Source organism: Hylaeus volcanicus, chromosome 1 (genome assembly GCF_026283585.1).
Source record: "Hylaeus volcanicus isolate JK05 chromosome 1, UHH_iyHylVolc1.0_haploid, whole genome shotgun sequence".
NCBI classification, from domain to species: domain Eukaryota; kingdom Metazoa; phylum Arthropoda; class Insecta; order Hymenoptera; family Colletidae; genus Hylaeus; species Hylaeus volcanicus.
Genome location: NC_071976.1, coordinates 34,869,925 through 34,893,953, shown reverse-complemented (window position 1 = coordinate 34,893,953; position 24,029 = coordinate 34,869,925). Strand labels below are relative to the sequence as shown.

The window sequence follows — 24,029 nt, the reverse complement described above, 5'->3', positions numbered from 1 at the left end:
ATAAAATTAGCGTTCGATTTATCCGCGTCACTTTCCAACCGAGTTCACCGAAGCTAAACGGTTACCTTTTCCACCCCGATAAATTTCTAGAAGTGCATCGCAACAAACGACCGATCAACGCTACGGAGAGAGCGTCGTTGCCCCGTTTTCCAGTTCGAATTTCGAACAAAACCGAACGCCAACAAGGCGAAAGAGCTTGCGTAGCCGACTGACATTGGAAAAAAGGACGCTACTCGTCTCTTTTAAGCGGAACGGTGAATACCGGGAACGCTGCCGCGGCGCACGGCAACCTAAGAACGAAATTCAACGTGCTGCAAAGAAATTTATTTCTTAGATTGACATTCAAAAGGAGCACTCCGCGCTTCCTTTAACTTGTATTATGAATAGAAGGGAGAGGGTGAGAGAGAGGGGGGGGGAGAGAGAGAGTACCGAAGCGAAATTTCCAGGGCGAGGGAAACATTTTTGCGCGCGAAGAGGCGCACGTAAATATTGACATCCAGGTATACGGTCGTCTCGAGACGCGAACCGTGAACCGCCGCGACACGGCAGCGCGAGCGTTCGTCGCTTTCGCGATCCGCCAAAAGTAGAATAAACTATGGTAATGATGCGACGTTTTCACTCACCGGCTCTCCATCCTGCACTTGCCCTCCCTCGCTTTGCAGTTGTTTTTGAAGTCGTCGAATATCTGACTGCACGGTTTGCCGTGTAAACAGACGCTCAGCGCATGATTGCAGGTAGGCAGCGCGTCGATGGGGTATGGGTCCTTGTCTGGAAAAACGACAGCGACGATTAATTCGGTTCTTCGAAGCGAGTCCGCGACGAAAGTTTGTCAAGGAATCGATGGGACCAGAGGATAACACGGGACGCGTTTAACTCTCCGCTTTGCGATGCGACGCGATGCACGCGTATCGACTACGTACTCGATCCATATTATTCGCGGATAGCGACAAGCGGCATTCAAATATTGAAGCAGTTCTTCTTATCCGACATCGATCGAACGTGTTAGTTTACGCGCACGAACGATTGCTTCGATCGCGTCAAATATGACGTATATCCTTCGCCACCCTAAGCTATACTGCGATCGTAACAAAGATCTTAAAATTTGGTCTGAACGTTAAATCTCCAAGAGTAAAAAATCTCTCGATGCGATTGTTTTCGTTTAAAATGGTTCGTTTCATAGACCAAGCACTCGCTCGATCCACGATCTTCGTGCTCGATAATCGTCCGAGACAGAGTTTCGCTCGGGAACAATAGACTCTTCGAATGGACCGTAAAACCAAGAACAACGAGCGAGACTGGGTGGGGGATATTCCGTGAAGAAAAAATACTTAAATGAAAAATTCGTTCGTTATTAACGAGTAGAATTCATCGTTCCGCCTGCAGCCTCGGAAACGAGGAAAAATAATTACTCGTCCGCTAGCGCGAGGCTCGCGCACGTAAAAATAATGAAACGGCGCGTCTGCAAGGGGCCAATGAAATAAAAACAATAAGAAGACGCCGGGCGCCCGGCGTCGGCGCCGAACTGAAGCAAAAAGAGAAACTAGAAAATAATAAAGGTATTCTCTTATCAAAGGAAGAAACGTGGTCCGGGAGGGTGCTGTGTTAAGAGACGAGGAGGTTTTTCCGGGTAAAGGCGGAAGAGGGTAGGGAATTTTTTCGCGAATAATTTCAAAGACCTCCGTGAATTTCCCGATAATATAAAACGATCGCAATTAAACGGGGTGGACTATACTTCGTTCGGCGATGAGGTGGACCGAAGGTGAAGGGGAAAATGAAAAAGAAATCGAGCGATGGCAGCCTACGCTTTATTCCAAAAATTGAGCAAGAAGAAAAACCGTAGGTAGCAATGCGCGCGAGATATGTATATATATAAACAAAGGGTTCGATGAAGTAAGGATAATAGCGGGGAGCAGAGACCGTAGAAGGGATGAACGGAAAGGGCGAGAGGATAGGATAAAAAAGAGAGTTTCGCTCGCGGAATCGACAAGCAAGAGGAAAGCCCATTCTTTTAGCATCGGTAAGAGCGGAGACGAAAGGAGAAAGAAAGCGATAGGGAAGGGAGGATTCGCGATGCAGACAGAGGGAAGGGGACAGTGGGAGGATCACGGCTGGAACAGCGGACGTGGGTGAAAAGAAGCGCATTGGGAATTATCCGTGAATCGTTCGAAAATGCTCAAAAGGCTCGACGGCCCGAACGAGTGAGCTCTCGGGAAAATGAACAATGGAAATCGTAGGAGAAGCCGCAACGGTGCGGAGGTTATAAAAGGGGCTACAGTCAAAGATATCGCGATTCCTTTGTTTTGTTCCAGCGTCTTTTCATCGAAAGGAAATGCCCGGTTGAGTAGCACCTCGATCAAATTTTCTTGCGTCGCATCTGCGAAAATGGCCAATACCTTTTTCGAGTATTCGATAACTTTCCAACGATTAACGTCGTTTGTTAGGGCAAGGACAGGAAACGTACAAAGTACTTTCAACGCTGACAAAATGTTTTTCACTCGCGTCGACCGAACCTTTCGAAAATAGAATTGACAATTTGTACCTCGTACTTCGATAGAGACAATTATATTCAGAATTTCAAACGGATCGTTTTGGAATTTATTTTAGTGTCGGTAGTTAGCCATTTATAGATCGAATAAATCGAATGGACTGCGTTGAGAGTAGCTAAAAGCATTCGCCGATGAATTGAATAAAAATGTAAGAAGGGAGCTAAATGGTCGGAGCGAAGTGGCACGAATCAGGAGTCAGTGTTCGTGGGAAATTAAAGCTTTCATTTCGGAAGGAAAGCTGAAGTATCTCGAGAAGGAAGCAATTAAGGAAGAAAATAAGTTCGCGTCTCGGGATTTCATCACTCGTGAAATCCGCTTTAAAAGATAAATTCAAGAATGAAACATCGAGCTCTTAGAGCGCGCCTTGGATAACGATCTCATTTTATTTGGCCCGCACTTTTCGAATTTCGAGAAATTACATCTTTTCTCTTCGTTCGAACCAACATTATGTAAGAGTATGTAAATTTGCAAATCATATTTAACTACGGTATCAGCTTTCGAGTAAACTTGTATTATCTCTCGATCTAACAACCGTTGTACCACTCTCCCCAACGTTTCGCTCGCCAAAGGGGCTTTCCCGTCTGGCGAAATAAGAAAGAAACGAAACAAGCTCCCGGGAGCTGCGAAAAGTTGCCGCCGTTGGACGGAAAATGGATCGGCCCAAGAGTACGTAAATTGTACGAAATGCGAGAAGTGGCGGGTTCGAGAAACCGAAAAGAGTATTTAAGAAATGAGTCGAGCGATAAGGAGATTAATTACGTTTATCCCGGCCGTGTAAATGACGCGAACGACTGAAAGCCGGTCATACGGGAGAGCAACGCGAATAATGAGAGCTGGTCGCAACGGTGGTTTGGAGATTGGGGAGCTTCGGCACTTAATGAGATTAAACTCGCTCTCGTAGTTGGAAAAAAGGAATCGCGGGAAAGGGAAAGCCGGCGGGTGAACGGGCCGGAAGAAAGAAAAAGAAATCAAAGGCCTCGGCAAAGCCACGCGCCTCCCTTTGCCCGGGCAAAGATCCGCGCGATGCTCCGTCCGAAGTCAACGCTAGTTCCAGAGTCCACGGAAAGCAACCGTTGCAGCTTATGCAACGCTTTGAAGCTTGCCAGCGTTTCCGAGCAATTCGAACATCGCAAAGAGAAAGAGGAAATCGGTTCCACGCTTTTCGCGTCGGTGCGTCCGGTGTAATGCGTTGCTCGCGCGATCGTTCCGGAGCTTCGCTAACGCCATTTCCAGTTTCGCGCGTCAAGTTTTTCTCTTGAGAGCGTTCGTGGTAAATTTCATGAAAAGCAGCTGCTTTCGCAAGGAGCTCCAGCTTTCGCGACAGAGGCAACATGGGAAAATTTGCGTCGATTCTCGGAATTTCTAATACTTTGCGGAACCGCGCTCTTCGTTAACAAAACATTTGCCGAACCATGCAGGGATAAAGAATCGTTTCGTTCTACCCTGAAATGTCACGGTAGTATCTCCCACCTGTTAAAACGTAAAACGCGACGATGCACTCTTGACGCTCCGAATTCCAACGTAAAGAATGACTGCTGCCGGTAACTTAGTAACGGAGAGACAAAAATTTGGTGAAACACGCCGGATCGCCGATGGAACCGATGTGGAATTACCGGAACGATAGTTCCGATAATCTTCTTCGTGCAAAGAAGAATCGCGACGAATGCGACGAGTAAATATCGTCCAAGATTGCAGACGTAAAGACGACCAGATTCCGTCTGAGAGTGCTCGAGCTCCCGGGTCCGATTCTTTTCGGACGAAGCTAGTCTCGAGTGCGTGCAATCCCAGCCAGAAGTTAAGGTTAAACAAGAAAGCGAACGCCGGGTCCGCGTTGCACTGGCGAGATTATTGGAAACGTCCCGAGCGGAACGCGTGTTCGCGGCTCGTTAAAAGTTCCCGAGGATCGTTGCTGACCGAGATCGAGAGCGTCGAGAGAAGTTTCCCTGACACCTGAACGGAATCCCTCGTTACAATCGCGACTCCCGGGTCCGATTAAACGCTTGTTAGAGGATTAACGCGTGGTCGTGAGCTCGAACGCTTTTTCATGGAAACCGAATCGATCTTAATTGATTTTCGTTGTCGCCGAGATTCCCGAGTCCAAACTTCGAGGACCGAGCGATTCCGTATTCGAAGGATTTGTAATTTCATGGTACGTCGCGAACCGATTCTAACTTCTCCTCGTTTCTTTCTCCTATTATTCTATTCGGTTTTACATGCTTTCAATCTTGCTTAATTTTCATCGTTCGCATTCACTTGGGTCGTGTAATTACTTCGAAGTCAAGATGAAAAGCAGCCCCGAGCTGTACCTCGTCTTTGTACAAATTAACCCTTCTCGCACAGAATGTACGCACTCTGTGCAGACATGCGCAACAAAGACGTTTAATAATAATAATAATTTTCCGCTCGTATAAAAGAAATTTCGTTACAAGAGAAATTGTTATTGCCTCGCAAAACTCTTGGAAAGATAAAACAATTTTCCTACTCGGAAACTTACCCTTCTTTAAGACGTAGATGCAGGGATGGTCGAAGAGGAAGTTCTGAAAGCTGTTGCAGTCCGGATCAACATGCGGCTCTCTGCAGAGGCACGTGGGTCGGAAGAAGGGGAAAGCTTGCAGAGTGCGCAGAGCCGCTTGACACTTTGTCACTGTCACCGTCGAACAAGCCACTGGAACAGTTAAATTATTATTAAGTGGAGTTGCGACCATTACCGACGACAAATACGCCTTCTTGGCGGGGTCTACGCGAGAATAAATTTCGTCAACTTCGGGGATTAAGCGCGCAATGTTAGTCGAAGGAATAAGACGACGCGTCTAAAGAGGAAACTTGGAAAACGCGAACGACGATATCGAAAATACAAGTACGCGATTCGCGGTTGATACCGACGCTTTCAGCGAACCGCGAAGAGCTGCGACGCGAAAGCCACGAATATCTAATTATAGAATTAATACGCCATTCGAAATGGAATGCGAAACATTTGTATCGCGGACGAGATATTCGCTGTTAAGTCGTTCCATTCTACGTTTTCGTGAGGATTACATTTCGTGCGCAATAATTGCTGGAAGGCGCGTCGACGTACGCCAGTAATGCCTACCTGTAAAGACCGCAAAATCCCATCGAGAAATTCGGTGTTACGAGAGCCGGGAGGCTCGACAGTGAGATTATCGTGCAAGAATGGAATGCTCGCGTTACACCGCAGGGAGCAATGAGAAGTCCTACAGTTGGGAAACCGGTTATAACACTCGAGGTGCCTCGATCGTTTCGGCAACAACCACCGAAGCTTCCGTAAGCGTACGTGACTCCCACGCGCGACCGTACCGATTCGACTGACCGTTGACGCGAACCCGATACCAACGGGCTTTACGTTTCAACGAATTTTCCGCGAATGGTGGGGACGAAAGGTCCTTATCGCGGAGCACGTCATCTATTGTATAATACAGAAGGCCGTTCTATAAATTGCCGTTGGCCGTTCCATTCTAATAAATGGTAGAGGGGAAAAATCCATACCGTATCCCGGGATGGACTAAAATTTTCTATCGAATAATTGTTTGCAACGAGTCATCGCGTATTTCCATTACGTGTTTCTGATTATCAGAGTGACGCGTTACTCTCCAGGTTCTCAAACGCTTCTTCGAAAATGAACTTCTCCCCAACGCGTCTGAAACTCGCCTGACCATGACTTACGATGGACCGTTACCGAGTCCAGAACTCGATCGATCCGAAAGGTCTGCCTTCTGGAACACCGGGTTACAACTTTTCCGGAAGCCGATGGAGAGACGGCAAACGAAGAGTCAGTGCTCTATCTTAAATTAAACATTAACTTCTGCCTGCCAGAGTGTTTTACTTTTCGCTTTGTAACTCGTGCTCGTTCGGACGATCTTTTCTCTTTCTTCCTTTCTCCGCCGTCGTTCGCGTCGTTCTCTCCCGTGTCAGCCGGCACTCTTTATTTCCTCGTCGACGGAATCTCGTTGAAATTAGGTCGCGACGAAGCCGACGCCGCGGCGGTTAACGTAGTTTCCATTGGTCCGCGAGAGTTTCGGACCGTCGTCGAGCGTTCGGAAAAATTACGCGAACAGAAATGGAAAAGATATCGTCGCCATTATTTGGAAACAATATTTAACGAGCTTCTCGCGACGAAGAAGCGGACCCTCGTCGACGAACGAACTTCTTTTCTGTTCCCTGTAACGGACACGTTCGTTGCCGAAGGGAATTGCGATTATCGGATGACAGAGTCGCGCTAATACGGTGTTACCAGGAAAGTCGGCTGAAAACTTGGGTCGTCATTTTTCGATCCGACATTCGACGGCGACGACGACATCTGGATTCATTACTTATACCGCTGCCGCTGCTGCTCTCGGTTATTACGAAACTTACGGTGTCTTGGAATAGTAATTAAGGCGCCCCCTCGTTCCCATTCTTTCCCCGAACGACGCTGTACTAATTAATCTACGTACAGGAGAATCTCGAAGAGAGAGAGAGAGAGAGAGAGAGAGAGAGAGAGAGAGAGGGTGTGTTGAAACTGCTTTAACGAGGAAATATTTTAACTCCTAAAATCGTCGCACGAGTAATTTCCACGGCTAGTCTCGACCGATCGTTGTTCCCTCCGTTCTCATACAAAAATCATAACTCTGACCGTAATTGAAACGAATAAATTTCGCGCGTACACGTTTGTAAAATTGTCGCCGACCTGGGAGCGTCTCGTCGATCTTGGCGAGAACTCCCATCGAGATTGAAAACCTTCGGGAAGCTCGGTGACGATCCGGCTAACTTGATATTTTCCTCCGGACTTTGATATTTAAATCCGACAATTTGGTACCACTTTAGAGTAATCGTACCGGGTGTCTCTTCACCCTGTAATTCTTCAAGAGACGAGCATCGCTGAAAACGAACAAAAAGTTCACCTCTGGGGTAGTTTCGCCGAGGATAATACGATCCTGGTAAAGAATACCGCTCCGATAAAAGGAAAATCGAACCGAGCGCTCGACACGAAACCGATGCAATTTAACAGCAGTAAAACGATACCGGGACCGACGACGTTGAAACACCGAGCGAATCAACCGTGCCAAAATAAAGTCACTCGAACGAATACGTAAAAACGGTATAATTAAAAGATTAATCGGTCGCCTCGACGAAGAGGACGGAAAGCGTCGAGTAAAATTCGCGATGCGTTATTTCGCAGGGATGAATCGATACGAGCGGAGGAGGATCCTTTATTCGACAGACCGTTACAATACACGGTGTTGCACAAAACCCAGGATCTAACGGCTGCAGTTGCAGCTGCAGCACCGCTGATACCGACCAGTCTCTCCCGTTTAATGGTTTCGTACCGCGCCTATGCACCGTGCACCACGAGCTCACATGGCCACTGGTAGATAGCGACTTTGGAGAACGACGGAGGACCCCGGAGAAAGCGAGAGAGAGAATACGCTAGGAGATCAGAGCATACGTATGTTTGTACAATCGTGCGGTAGCCATCTGCTTGTGTTTCCATAGGATGCACAGGTGATGCCCTGACCACCACGCAGAGAATTCACCTCCACGCGACGACCCCTTGTTTCTCCTTTCGTCGACTACCCCGAGGAAAACTGTCCAGTCCACTGTTTATCCACACTCTCCATCTCTCGATTCGAGTGTTTATCATTTGATTATCATTTGATTATCATCAGCGAATCAACGAATACAAATTCTTACACCGATAGTTCGATCTTATTTGTCGATTGAACGTTTGCTCCGCAATCGCCCCTGTGTCATTAGTCTCGCTAAATGAATGTTCTTTTACCTCTGGGGTAACGACGGTGTTGCAAGAACCCCGCGATGTTTTACAATTTTTATAACCGCGGAGGGAATCATCGGCCGCAGAAAGAATTTTAGCTGAAAGTTTCATTAGAACAGTCGCATTATTTCGGGAGTAACAACTCTAATTCCCGTGGAAATACGCTCTGGTTTTTGCAACGGATAACGATCCAATTATATCGAAATCACGCCAGGTAACTTTTCAGAAAGATTCGCCTCCGAATAGCGAAACATTCTTCGGCGAGGGGCAGCGATAAATAAGGACGCGATAACGCTTCGTATTCGATTCGATGTTCGATATTTGTTAAGCGCGTAAATATGAACCGCGTTCCCACCTACTTTCGACGCAGTTGCGTATCGCGAGATTCCAAATTTGTCGATCTTTTTTCTGAATGAAACATAAAGGACACGCGAGGAATCACCAAGAATCGTTTGATTACGCATTTATAAATTTCAATTTCTATCGGGCCATAGTGTGACACAGTCTGTTTCCTGGTAGGCAGACGAGTCCTGTTTTGTTCCGTGTCGTGCTTCAATTATCAGGATATGTACCGCGATGAACAGTCGGTGTGCCGATAAAAAGCACAACCGATCGTGGCCAGAGACCCGATACAACCGCGAGTTATAATTCATCGATGGCGAACAAAAGAAGCGATTCGAAAAACGAAAAGGTGAAAAATGTGTACGTATACCAACGGATAACTCGCACTCTCGGGGCGAATCTGAAGGGACGCAGACGCGCTTTCTCTCTTTTCCTCCTTTGTTCGCTCTTTTTTTTCTTTCTATCCGTTCTGCTCCGACACACGTTCACTCGGGAACACACGCGGACAGGTGCACGGGGGTGCTGCATACAACCGTACAATTTTCTCTTGTACGGTGTCTGTCTTTCTCCCTCCGAAGCCATTGTACTCGAGAACTGTGCGCGGCGCTTTGCCGTAACAACGTACATTGTATTTTCGAACAATAGGATCCTTCTGCCGCCCCCGTCACCCTTTTCACCCTCTTTGCCACCTTATCGGTCCTTTTTTCCGCGGCAAGACCACACTTTCCGCGCTTATTAATGGCAACGAGCAGCCGCCGCGCTTCGATTCGCGATCGCGTTATATTCGCGGCGCGATCCCCCTCTGAGTTATTGCTCCATTTCCCTCCGATAAGTTTCCGAGATGTTTATTATTCGCGAATTAATGGCGATCGAGTCTATTTTTCCCCTCGAATTACATTCCACCGGAATTCTGAATGAACCGATACGCTTCCGCCGCTCGTCCCCCTTTTGTTCGAATCGATGAATCGTTGTGCCGTTGATCTTGTTATTTGCTTCTCTCCCAGCCGTGCTCGAGCGAACGTTTATTTTCAAACGATGGAACCGTAATCGCATAGAATCGTAGCGAATCTCTCCCGAATCGCGAGCAAGTAGCTCCGGCGCTTCCTCCGGAGGAACGATTAAAAAGTTACGGACCGTGAAAATATAAAAGCGACGGAAGAGAAATGCCCGCGATGTTTCACGGCGATGAAACTTGGAAACTCCCTTCTTTCTTCGAATTTCATCTGGATCGAGTATCACGAATCCAGCGCTTAAAAGTAACGCTTCTCATTCTCCGTGAAGTTCGGTCGAGAAAATAATTAACCGTTTCATTTCGACGAAACTTGCCGGGAAATACGAAAGGAGCTCTCGGCTCGAACAAGCAAATCAATTCGAAGAATAAAACAAACAAGCCGACCGGTGAGCCTGTTCTTCGCTCTTTCAACCGATCGAATCGAGACTCGACCTTTACGCTAAAATTTTCCAAGCATCTCCGGCCGAGTAAGGGGTACTCGATTCTCGACGCGACGAGCATTCCTTTATGTATTCGGTTAGCTACTGGTTTCGCTGAAAACGGTAGGTACACGATAGAAGCGTACAACGGATGGTATCTACGTCGATACGCTGACAAGAATAATTCAAGACGCCTGGATTTCTTTTTCGGATGATTACAGGTCTCGGGAATTCGATCGGTTACGAAATCGTTATCCAGCCAGTCTGTCGCGTGCGGTGTCTTCCACCCCCGTCCCAGACTCGATTGCACGCAGCCACCACGTGCTACGATATCGCCGCATTCGTTCGCAAAGTGATTTTCGTCCGTGCGCATAATAACCAACGACGGGACAGAGTTTCCCCCTACGAACGGGGTAGAGCCGGCGTTCGAGGGTTTAACGGAAGGATGGTTTGTCTACCGGTTGCCATAACAAGGGACGAAGGGCTGCGCGCTCGTATATTCCGGATCATTTTACCGTATAAACGTTTAAGCAGCAAATTGATTGCACCTACGGCTCATGCTAAACCCAATAAATGTAATCGTGCTCACCGATTATATCGTAGCGAAATCGTGTGCGATCGCGCGCGTAATCGAGCACGTAAATTTCTACGCGAAGCCGAACGATTAAACAGCGCTGATTCGCCGTACTCGAAGTAAATACTTTTTCAAGTATCCGCGTTGTCGGAACGGTTTTACGGTAACAACGCGGCACGGTAAACGTTTGCTCGCGCGTATACTTGGCGAAATGAAAAGCTCCCGACTCCGGTAAACGGTAACCACCCCTGGCAATTCTTTCGTGCATCGGCCTTACAGTTTTTCCATCTTGGGAGTTTCACAAAACCATTTTCACGAATCCACTCGGCACGCAACCCGTCGACTCGAGAGTTACATCAGGGTAGAAATTCCTCGTCGCTCGACAAATGGTTCTGTGCTTACTCCGTTGAGCGGTTGAAAAACTAGCCCGCTCGTTCGACGTTTAGCAAGAAAGTTTCCTGAAAAGGATGGTGCGAGCTGCAGATAAAACGCGTCGATACATCGGGAATGGTTTTCGATAACAAAGTTCTAGACGCATCTCGCGCACTCGACGTATCTTAATATCCATGAAATGTAAATGTTTCAACGTTGATACACGGTTAACCGAGATAATCTGGACGGTAACGTAGTTACGTTTACATGGAAGTTTCGCGTTAAAGCGCCGGCTAACGGCACTTTCGGTGCAACGCGCGCCACGCCTTTTTCCTTAAGTTTTGCTTGAAAATTGAACGATCGTTGGAACGTTGTGAAAAAGACCCTCAAGGTAGAAGCTGCGATAGTAACTAAATGAAAATGGTTTCTTCGCGACTCGAGCGGAACCTCATAAAATGACGCGGAGTCTCGTTGAAAATTGTACCCGCTGGAAATTTCGGTCCGCGTTCAAAACAACTCGATGTTTTCGAGCTCCTTAGGATCGAGGATTATTTAATAATAATCGAGACGATCCAATCCTCGATCCGATCTCGTTCTACTCGAGAGTTTTCGTTTAATTTCTACGCGTTTCGCGGATTCGTGACGCTGTTGTATCTCGGCCAAAGTGTAAATGGAATTTGCACGAAAAGGCGCAAACGTTTCTAAATTGAAAATTTATACGGAATTCTTTCCCTACCAATTGCCGTTTCCACACCCCTGGGAAAATTACAACCCAAGCTCCCGTTGCGAAACTTGAAACTAAAGTTAACGAGGCACGCTTCCACGTGTGTAACGGAGTCCGGCTGTTAATCAAAGAAATTCCTTGAAAAGGAACGCGATTTCACCCTACCGACCGTTTTGCTTCGTTTCGCTTCGACTTTTTCGAGATCGATTTATGGCTGTTGTCCTATCATATTCGTTCACCTACGATCGATCGGCCGTAAAAATTGAAAATTAGGGAGCCCTCCCTCGAACGATTGCCAGGATTATTTCTCTTTCGATTGATTAATTCGGCTCGGAGTTACGTAGCAAGTAAATTCGTTCATACCTTCCGGCGTAATCGATAATTTAGCTCGAGCTCGAACGATCAATCATCCGCTCGGCCAACTGTTGACCAAATGAAAGCGTTATTTCAAATGACATGAGGAGTCCCCGTGCGGGCTCGGTTTAACCTTTAACCAGACCGTCGAATATGGGACAGGAAACATAAACCTCGGCTTGTGCAGTCGCGCGTGCCGCGATTTGTACGCGGTATTTACCGGAGTTATAAATAACCCGACGATTTGGCGTTCCGTTAATTATGACAATCATTTGGACTTGCCAATTGTCCGAGTAATCAGGCTCCGCTGAACCGATGGCGTAACGTTGCGAACACCGGCAAAACAATTTTCCCTCGCTATGGAACGCAGAGAATAACAAACAATGCGGGGAATGATTTCGATACGAGTCGCGTCGCTTCGATCGAAAGAACATTTTCGCTAAAATAGACCGTATACTTTGCCCCGATCGTAGCCATTCGACTATATACGAACCAAAGAAATCACTCGTTTGCCGAGGAGGAGTAAGTTGCAGCTAGTAAATCCGCTGGAATCGATCGTTATGGCCGGCGTGTGTACACTTGCGCGCCACTACAGCTAAGTCCGAAAGCGGGGGGGATTAGTATACAGCGATAAATCAGAATTAATTTGAACGTCGACGCTATCCCTTTTAACGGTGAGTTTTACTTGGCCGACGAGGCGAGGAATCAAAAAGGGAACGAAAGGCGAACAGAGGAGAAGCGGATGCAAGGGCGACGCGACGTAGCCGAGGAAGCGAGAGAAGGGGCGGTGAGCGAAGTCGAGGGAGATTTATAAATCCAAATAAACGTTTGGAACCTCTTCTGCCTTGCAGATTTCAAACGATCGCGATTCCAAAGCGAATTCGAGTATCCCCTTCTCCTCGGTTAATATTCCCTTCCACCGTTATTCATTGCTCCGACGTATGATTCAGCAGCGACGCAGAGGATCATAAGGGTCCTTTAACGTCAACTTGACATTTGAATTTTAAAGTGAATCGGATCTTTCTATCGTAGCGTGGCCAGCGGATTATTTTGTACCTGCTTGGCCGAAAGCGGACGCCCGGTCCAGCCGAAAATAGAAGCACGATCGATACGGCCAATTAATTTGCCATTAGACCGATTAATAATTTACGAGCGTGTGTTCCGCAGTCTAGTAAATATTTGATAACCACCGGGTCACCAGAAAAATGTACGCGACGCTCGGATCGACCCTTGGAAAGCTAAGTCTCGCGAATAAGCACACTTCGACTCTCGGTTGGACTAACGACGATTACGTCTGTGTCGTAACGAGTCCTACCGTGAAACAAAGCTCGATTCGTGAGAGTGCATCACTTTTTTCCCAATCAGTTTACCAATTATTCCAAACAAGTCTTACTAATTCGTTTCATTCGATTACATATTCCCATCGATTCCAGACAATCGATGAATAATTCATACGGTCGGCGAGTACGCAGGGGATCCACTATAATTACGTCGCATTATCGTGATCAACTCGACCCCCGCTCTCTCGTAAACTCTAATATGTGAGATCTCGAAGCCTGGATACCTACCGTCTTCCAAAGACGACTCGATGCGTACCCTGGCGCTCAAAGTTTGGAGCAGACGCCTATTTTAAAGCTCGAACGATGCTCCAAAGTTTTTAGCGACGATGTACAAAATGAAATGTAGAAAATGAAAACGTAGAAAGAGATCTTTTAAAAACACGTTTGATTTTTCCAAGTTCCCGTCTGCTACGTTTAGCAGCGATTATTGCCGAGGTGTAGCGAGCACGCTGCTCGAAAAGAAGTAAAGACAGTCGGAAGCTACGAGATCTAAACGATCGTTCTGGGTATTCCGACTAAAGTGCTCTGCGAGTCGGTGGCTGCTAGAGAGGGTGGTCGTTATTTATGGGAGTAAGTAGTACCAACCCCAAAGTGCCATCAAAGCCTTTTAATAAGGGAGTCTTCTCGTTCCATATCCTCCGGCCGACGCGTTATTACTTCGGATACCTGCATACTTGGAGCGCCTCCGTCTGGCTCCCTCTCCAACCCTCGACGGTTGCCTTTCCCCCCCCCCCCCCCCCGAGATCACCGGATACACACGGACGAGACTCGCGTACCTCGCGAATAGACGATTCGAAAAGAGTCCTGCGAGCGAAACGAGCAGTTCATATTCACGTTCGAGGCTTTAGAAGTGTCCGTGCACATGGACCGAAGCGTCCCGAAGGTACGCGAAATCCCAAACCCACTTGGTATCCACCCCCGGTTTACCACGCATCCTCTTTCGACCGATTCGCTGGACAACCCCTCCAGCAGGCCGGCTGTCAGTCGCACAACCTCGGGAAACTCCAAAGGCACGTTCGCGAAATTTCACATCAGACGGGAAAATGGAAACTGAATCCTTCCTGTCGTCCCAAATGGCCGAATGCGCCAGCGAAAGCAATGCTCGCTAGCCGATTTGTCACCGGCCTTTCCGAGTACGATAACGCGATAACGAGGCTGACTTTCCTCGTTTTCATTGTCGGCCGCCGAGAGGGATTTTTAGCTTCGCGCGTTAATCCGCCGGCTCTCGTAATTCCATTTGAACGCCGTATTTTACCGAAAACCGTGGCTACGCTTCGGAGCGCCTGTCTCTTGTCCGAGTCAATTTTTCATTGGAACCACGGGTGTCGAAATACAGTTCGATCCTCGAAGAAACATGGATCCCGAACGCATCGGAGAACTCGAAATACCTTCTACGTCTCTCCTCTCGAACAACATGACATCCGTTTCTAAAATTCAGCGAAATTTCACAGAAAATTGCCAATCGCTAGCTGAGCGCGAGACGACGATGATTCGATTGCGCTTTATTTTCAAAAGGTGAACGTCACGGAATGGAATCCTATCGGGAAACGGAGTTCTTCGAGTGAAGCGGATTAGCGAGACCCGAAAATGGACCAACGGGATATCCACGAGATAATGATTTCACGATACGTATCACGTTCGAAGAAATATTGAATTTAAACATTTCGTTGAATCTGGAATTATTTCCGCGCGACGCAACGCAACGCGATACGCTGCATCGCTCGGTAACGAATCGTTATTTTTGGATGAAATAAAAGCGCTTAATAATACGGGAACGTAACGACGAAGCGATCTCGCAAATTAAAATAGCACGAAACGTGGGTAAACTGGATGTAAAAGGAACGATGTAAAATAGCTTGTAAATGGATAAACAATGATTCGTGTGCGACGATCGTTTCGCGATAATTACTCGAGCGTTATTATAAACATTCGATCGGCGAGCTCGGATTATTTAGGACGGATCGCCTGTTAACGTCAGATAAACGTTAAAGAACAGTTTACGAAATAGCTGCGCGCTATCTCGAGAGATTTTCCACTACCCAATGATCGTTTCCATCGATAAAGCTCGGATGAAATGGGCGTTTGCCGACAATATTCGTCTTATGGGGTACTACCGCGCGAAATAAGGGTCGCGGATCAGATTATGCCACCTACAACGGTTGTTCGGAGGATGTTAACGATCTAGAAGACCGTCAGTATCCGATGTTTCCGTTGGCGTTATCGAGGCTGTTCCGCCCGCGCCGATAACAAATCGTCGATTCCGTGTCTGGAGCCCACGGTAGATCGAAAAAAATCGACGAACGCGGATATGCATCCATGGCGCTCGAAGCTGCATTTTCGAAGAAAAGCTTTCCAGTCTAAGGGACACCGGTGACACGGTCGGAAATGCGTCGAGTATATCGTCGGCTTCCGGTTGACCTGCCTCCGCGCGTTCCATAGCCGAAATTTCGGCTGGGGCGGACTGCGAACCGGAAGCCTCGCCGGTCGATATCTCGATTCACGTTCCGGCGGTCGCACTGTTTATGGACGGATGATTATGAGCTCGTTGAACGTCCATCGGCGAATCCGACGAACAAACGTGCGCCGACAGTATAAACGTTGCAATATCGCGTCTGGGAATCGTAATTTTAGCGTAATTTACAATAATTGCTCGGGATTTGCTCGCGCGTGTACAAAAACTGGCTGAATGCCTCCGGATCTCTGTGCGGATCGGCTTTGCGCGTATAAACGGTAATTTTGTAATTACGCGAAAACACAAATTTATCGAATAAAGAGATCGAAAGGTTCGCTCGAAAAAGGTGAAAGTAGACACCGGTTCCCTTTCACTCGAATTTCCCATGGGGTGCTCCGAAAATGATCAGACTCCTAGAATCGTCAGGTTGAAGAATTTACGCGATCCGCCTTACGATACGATTTCCGCAGTACGATGCGTTTTCTTCTTTCTTATCCGCGCGATCTTTTCGCCTTTAAATCTCGAAATTACACGGTACAAAACCCGCGTGGACTTCCCTCTCGTTGTCGATGAAATCGACGAAGCAGAAATTTCTCTGCTAAGTGTATTATTAACAACCGCTTTCTCTGTAGCCGTTGCCATCGCGCCCTGTAACGCGATAATCCGATAGCAAAGGGAGACCTATTACCAGCACCGGTAAACGCCAAATTTATAATCGGTTAACGATCCTGGTGGCACGTCCGAATCGCCGATGGTTAATATTCCTATTGTCGCGTAATATTCCTCAACCACGCGTTAGAAACGATTGTAATTTTGCTAACAGAGCGGGTACGTTGTGGGAGAATTGTGTATTAAAAATCGGCTCGAACCCGACGTTTCCCGGCTTCTAAGGTTCCTTTAAAAAGGCCTGCGAAGAGACAGAATCTGTCCTAAGGAAAAAAAACCAAACGTACATCTCTTGGCGACGAACGAAACGAGCTTCGTAACCTCGCTGCACCTTTAAATCGTTTACTTCTACCACTTTCCCAGCGATACTCACCGTATTCGTGATAGTTGTGGTTTATCGAACAGCTAACCACCGATTGATCCTCCGCGCGGGATTAAATTGAAACTCAACGACGTCTGTCCCATCGAAACCTTTGAAACGCGACACAACGAGCATTCGAAGCTTGAAAAAACTTTCATCGATGTTTTCCGCGGAAACGTAGAGACTCCGACTCGGAAATACTCTCGACGCTTTCGAATTGTTCGAGATTATTTTTCGCGTAGAAACTTCGTTCCGCGAGAGACAAAGCAATATCGACGTCGAGGGCAAAGTTTACAAGAGAAATAGTAGTTCCTAATTTAAAGGTTCGACCAGCGCGGAAGAATGTGCGAGATAGTTCGACGCGAATTTTCGTCGTTTCCTCGAGGTGCGTCGTCAGCTGTATCGAGTCGATTGTTCATTTTGGCGCGAAACGTTTCCAGCCAACTGGATTTCTTTATCGTCTGCTTTTGGCCACGAGAGAACGTACTAATTAATTCGCCGAACTACCATCCGGAAAATAAACCGTTTTTCTCGGCAAACGCTACGCCGCGATCGCGCGCACGATACCTCTTAACGTTACTTTTTTATTTACAATAACGACCTTGCTTCTAACGATGTGGATTTTTCGACGGTCGCGTCGCGCGGATCGGAATTTCGCGGCACCGAATCGCGCTTGAATAATAAAAACTCAATGCAATGCCGGGATTTCGGTCGTTGGGTTCGTTCAATTTTTCCTGCAAACGGTACATCAATTTCAGCGAATACACCAACAGTAGTCGCAAGTGTCGAAAAAGTGTCAAAATGCGCGCAATATTTTTTAATAACGCGCTATCAACGATGAGAATTTCTCAGTATAATGCGGTTATGTTCCACAAAGCATTCTCTTCTCTCGGTGCACGGCTACGCTTGAACCGCGATAATATCAGGCTCCCAAACTTCGTTTAATCGGTAAATTAAATACGAATTAATCTCATTTGTCCCGATTCGCGTACGAGAGAGCACGTATTAACGGCCTCCCCTCGATTTTACTTTCACCGAACTAGACTAACTCGATTCGAGATCTTCTCCTTTCGCTTGTCTCGACACCGGAATCGAGTCGCGGCTATATTTGCGCCGTGATTTTCGTTCATTAAATCGAAATTTAATTCTGTGTCGCGCGTGAACACCGGTAACGCAGTTATTTAACTCGCAACCGACGTGGGCGCGCAAAACACCGAGCTTGTAAAAAGGGCTTTCGTAAAGGGGAACACTTGATTGAGCGCGGGTATAAAATTCAGAAAGTTTGAAATTGAATCCGGTAGCAGACAGATCTAATTACTCGTTCGGCGATACGCGCTGGCGGTTCGTTCAAGAATCGCACAATTGCTCGACGGAGTCGGAGCATCGCGGATATAATACGACACTCGAAAGGCACTCCGAATATTAGTATCGGATTACTCAAGACTCATCCGAGATTTCCTTCAGATTATATTGATTCCCGATATCGTTATCGGTTCTCGATACGCCAAGTCAGGAAACATTCCGCGGGATGACCATCTGCTTTTGGCTCGTAACAAGATCATCTCGAAAGGCAGCGACAATTAATCGAATCAAAAAGTATTTCCAGCAAAGCCGTTCGTTGTTTTCCGTGCTAATAACGAAAGATTATTAGCACGGAGAAGAAGGAACAACGTGAGGCAGCTTGACCCGCCTTCAGACCACCTACAACACAGAGTGTTCCACTTTCATCGACCCGAGAGAATATCGCGAAATTCATTAGCGCTGTTGAGAAATGTATCGAAAAGGAAAGGCTCCCGATGACGACGTTAATCGCAAAATATCACCAAAGAGATCCATCGATCGAAAAAAAAAATATTCCTCAATCATCGGTGCGGGTGAAAGGGCCTTCGGCTTATCAGCGCGGGTTTCAGAATAATTTACGATTTACGTCCTAGCCGACCGTTGCAGCGCGTAACGCGATTTCCATCGCTACGCGGATGCAACGGGAAGAAGGAAAAAAAGAATCTACGGGAAGAGAAACGCGACTAGGCGAAGAGCAGGCGAAGAAGTGCGAAAAAACGAGGTCGTCGACCGTGTCCCTGGTCGGCCTCGTTTTTCCGCTTCTCGTTACGTGGAGGAAGGGAAAGCAGCCTCTGCTCGACGCCCTTCGACTTTGCGAACCCGTGGCCCGAACCAATCGTTCCCTCGAGAGCAATTATTTAAAACAAGAAAAATACGCGAGGGTGGTGGTGAATTTTTGAGGTGGAATCGAGTCGGAGAAAACTGGTTCGGTACTCGAACGAAACATCCGGAATTTCGAGCTTTGCATGTTCGCACTTCTGGCGAATATACAGTTGTAGTCGTTGAAATTGCATCTTACTTCGAATATACCGATATCTCTAGTATGATTTTAACGCGAGCGGTAACAACCGCGTTTATCATCCAGCATCAAGGATTTGATTTACGTTAAATAAACGAAACCATAGATTTGATTGCTTACCCAATTCTGGACCGCAGACCCTTGGTAGAATTTCTAAAATGGCGCTGCAAGACGGGTCCTCGAAGCACAATTGACGCGCGTAAAGACAGTTCAGTATTGCAACTGGTACTTTGATGTCGGATCCTGAAAGCAGAAACATTGCACCGTTAGATATAGAACAGAGATAAAGAAAGTTTACGGGAAGAGGGAATTTTTGATCGCGATCAGCTACATTGCCGTTCGAAATTATTCATTTACAATTCATTTACAGTTACAACCGGTGAAGAACGACTCGATAACAGAACGAAAAACGAGATAGGAAAGATAGAAAACGAAGAATGGAAGAGACGGAAAGACAGCGAGAACTCGAACGGATTTTTACGAGCCACTCGCGAAATGAAAGTCGATAAAGGAACAACAGCACCTTCGGTAATTAATTACGAAACGTTCGCTACCGTTCGGAACAGACGTAAAAAAATTAACTATCTCGCACGTTTATATATAAAGATCACTCTCATCGCAGTCGTCCGCGTACTGTTCGCGATGCTCTCGGAAGATAGACGGATCTCCATCGAATCGTAAATCGATTTCGAGCCGTTTAATAACCGAGCGCTGTTCTTTCGAGCTGCTCCGCGTAAGGACTCTCACTTCCGACCTTCGTTTTTACGATTCCGCGACCATATTTTCATCGGCTGATCTCTTTCCGATACCGTACTCGAGATATTCCGCGATTATCCGTCCTCGGCGAAGCGAGAAGTCTAACTTTTGTGAGTAGCGAAAGGCTAACAAAACATAACGAATGCTCTTCGACGCGCACGTCGTTTTTATACAGGAAATCTAACCGTCCTTCGTTTCCGAGAACCCAACTATCCGAGCATATTCCGAGAAACGTTACGAACGACAACAACCAACATTCTTACCGTTTGTAGTCGCGAAACGAAGAGTAACGTGGGCCACGGGACACCAAAAGAAACTTTCCAACCGCGAAATATTTCATGCGTGCGAGCAAACATGAATGTTTAACAGCTCGTGCGAGTGCATCGTGGAAGTTTGCAACGTTCCACGATGGAACCGTTCGCTTTTTGTCGCAGATGTAAATTTATTTCGTCTAACAGCTACGACGGAACGAAATGAAACGACGTCAGGTCCACGACTCGCGAGCACCGCGAGGAAACGGAACATTTCCGTCGCAACTCCGTTTCCCTTATTTCAATTAGGTTAAACACAGAAACGACACTGCGATCGAGATCGCAGAATAATATTTGCATTTCGCTTTATTAGCCGTGAAAATGGTAAACCTTCCTCCATCTCGCTTCGTTTGATAATTATTCTTCATTTTCCGCGCAACCTTTTTCATTGGACGTTTTCGCGTTTCCCGTGGTTTTATAATCCGACGTTATTTTAAGTGGATGAAGCAAAATCCCGTTCCATTTCGCGTGTCCCGGCAGATTTATGTCAAACGAAGCCACGAGGAAAGTAAGCTTGTTGAAAGTTGAGTAATGCATGTAACCCCTTAAGATTAGAACTTGGTCGCTCGAAACGCAAAGCGTATTTCCTCTTCCACGCGGAAGAATCCGCGCGATTCTGTTGCCGGCGTGGCGCGAATATCCCACAAAAGGTTATCGTAACGAGAATATTTGTATCGAACGCGGAGTTTCTTATTCCCCAGCGTGTCACCGATTTATAGTCGCGCGATAAAGCACGAGTGTGCAGCGTACAATCGTGTCGCGTATTGAGCCATTCCGACAGCGGTAACTAGCAGAGATACGAGGCACGTATGTACGTAATACGTAAGCGCGAGCTACACCGTTACAATAATAACGCGACTTACGCGACCGTCCATGAAACTGCGATTAATCGCGATTTACCCCTGGCGACGAGTGACTGCAGCACGAAACGCAAAAATACGTAAACAAACGCGTAAATAATATTCTACGGTGGCTCGATAAAGTCCGCGGGCTAAAGGTGGTCGATCGAGGCGTCGAATCCTAAACAATTTTAATCGAGGAGAACGCGGTGGCGGAAGCGATGTCGAGTACGGGAGAATCTCCCGCGAGAAATCGCGAGGATGAAAAAGGGATATAATTCGATGCGACCGATACCGAGCGAGCACACTCTAATCCATACGAAGCCGGAGTATTCGTCGTAAAAGCGTCTGGCAGCAGGGTCGAGCGTTTTATTTCCGCGAGGAAACGAGCACGCGAGCGTCGCGTCGTGGAAAACGATAAAGCATCGTCACGGATACAGCCATAATCCAGTTCACCGGCATATTGACGGACACACTTGGGCGGTAATGCGTTACGAGTGCGGTAATGCCAAATAGCCTGGCGCGTAGTGTGTAATCGTGCGACGCATTATGATTCACGATCGCACGCGACCACGATAAAGTTTGGATGTGCGGCCACGCGAGTACGCGCTTTCCGCGCGCCAGCTGTCGGCGTGTCGCGTTTCCACTGCGGAAAATCGTTGCGTGTAGATTTTCGCGGCTAAACGAAAACGTTGTCCGAGAATTGTCTCGTATTGGCGCGAATGTTGCACGATCTATAAATCGTTATCTACAAATCGAGAAGAATCTTCCGATACGATCTGCTTCGGCGAACGTTGTCAACGAAACATATTCGTTCAACGCGCAAATCAATGCAGCTCCAAACATTCGGTCCACCGCATGCCAAGGGACTTTTCATTGCCAATGGTCGACGAACGATCGAGCTCCTTTCCCGACGAAGAAAAGGAAAAGAGAACGATGCGAAATCTTATTTACTTCGACGTCACGGTCGTTCGTCTCTCCGGAACAGATCACGAGAAGGCAGTAGGGTGGACGGAGGAAGTTTGGTTCTACCGCGAAGATCTTTACGTGTCTTGACCATAGAAGTGGTACAATGGTCTCTGCCAAACAACCGATCGTAACTTGGGACGAGATAAAGGATATCTCTCCGCCTCCTTCCAGTCGCGGCCGTCTTTTTTCCACCTCCTGGTGCTTCGTCCTTCGACCGAGTATTGCCGAAACGTGCTCAGAAACTGGTACCATCGACAGGACGCCGCGCGCCGCGCCGCGCCGATTACCCTTGGACTCCCTGTGTTCTACGAGCTGTTTTCTTCTACCTCGTTTCGACGACGACCACTGGTAATCGCGCGCAAGATTTGCCTCGACTTACAATTTCGACGCCAAAACGAAGAACCGAATCATCGCAGTCAATTTGCGAGTCTTCAAACGGACGATGCTCGCCCATTCGTACAAGCAATAGTTGGCGACTATCTGCCGCAGGCTGTTCTAAATTCAAACGCGAGAACATTCGTTCCTGGACTACGATGTCCGCGCTCGAACGTTCCCTCGCTCTTTGAGAATTCTTGCGCGCGATCGTCGCCCTTGCCCGCGGCACTGAAACAAAGAGGCTCAGAAAATTCGATTTGATTCACAAAGTTCCCGGACATGGTAGTTTAAAATTTCATCCCAAGACCATGGAGGCAGAGTTGCCCGTAGCCCGGAGCCGGTGTACCGTCGCGACTCGGGCTGTTTCTTCCACCGAGGCGCAGGGCTTTCTTCCTAAACCGACGAGTGGAAGTCGCGGAACGAAATCGAGACAGCCGACAATCGCGATCAATTTTCACCGACTTTTATTGCGAAGACCTCGAGATCGGGCGTACCTCAACGTCCAGGAGTCGGACACTTTATCGACAGTCGAACAAGTTTCACGGTGTTCGAGTCGATAACGGTCCCGGACAAAGGTAAGAAAAAGCAGCGTAACGCGGTTGCAAAATTACACAAGATTTCGTTGCGTTTCAAAGCAACGAAAGAGGTCGTGAAACGTGCTATGGCCACCGGGGCTTGCGTACCTCTTGCGTCGAGAGTCGCCGAATTAGAGGGTAACGCGTTTAAAGGGGAGATAAACTTTATACGGGACCGAGAGCAGTTTCGCCAAAGAGATTTCGAAAATTCTGTTCGCCGCACGAGCACAATTAGGTGGCGGAGGAGCATGCATTCCCGCCAGGGAACTGCGGATTTTTTGCGTCTTTTATCGCGCTTCCTTCGCGTACTCTCAACGGTGCGTCAGAGTATATACCGTACGTATGTGTCACTGGGCGAGTGCATAATGCAGGCATTGTGCGCAGTTGCTGGTTATTGCATGAAACGGGTAACATTTACCAGCGAACCGTAAAGTGCGCGACTTTTTATCACGCCTCTGTCCCAGCCGCTTCGACGGCTCGTGTAACTGCTGAACAGACGCCGCGCGGCGCGTGCTGCACTTGACGCTCGAGTAACTTCAATTTTCATAATTGAAGAAACAATCGGATGCGAGCAAAAGAGGCCGCTATATTACGAGGATATTCAAGACAACGTTTAACTGCCCTGACGCTAACGTTTTTCAGTTTTTCCGAGGATCAACTGTACCGAAGAAAGTGTCCGGACCCAACCGATGCCACGGGTCGAGCACAATGGCCGCATTGTACGGCTTCCAAGGGAAGATACGGAGTTTGCTTCGAAGAATACACCATCCGCGCGAATTCGAGTCGAATCACGAACCCGTAACAGTTTGAAAATTCTCTTCCGTTTTCGCACGGCCTCGAGCTATTGGATTCCGTGTACGTTGCTTTACAGCCCGTCTTCCGCGACGGTGGAAAAGAATCGACGAAAAAAAAA

At 47.5% G+C, this 24,029-nt stretch overlaps 1 protein-coding gene across 3 annotated transcripts in view; it reads right to left on the bottom strand.

Annotated features, from left to right (window-relative positions):
• Positions 1 to 24,029, bottom strand: part of LOC128885119 (uncharacterized) — a 192,351-nt gene that overhangs the window by 102,055 nt on the left and 66,267 nt on the right. For all 3 annotated transcript variants that reach the window (XM_054138949.1, XM_054138956.1, XM_054138964.1), the window contains exons 2-4: positions 19,412 to 19,534; positions 5,041 to 5,211; positions 624 to 768 (exon numbers count right to left, since the gene is read on the bottom strand). In XM_054138949.1, coding sequence (XP_053994924.1) covers positions 624 to 768; positions 5,041 to 5,211; positions 19,412 to 19,534 — 439 coding nt within the window. The remainder of the gene's footprint in view (positions 1 to 623; positions 769 to 5,040; positions 5,212 to 19,411; positions 19,535 to 24,029) is intronic.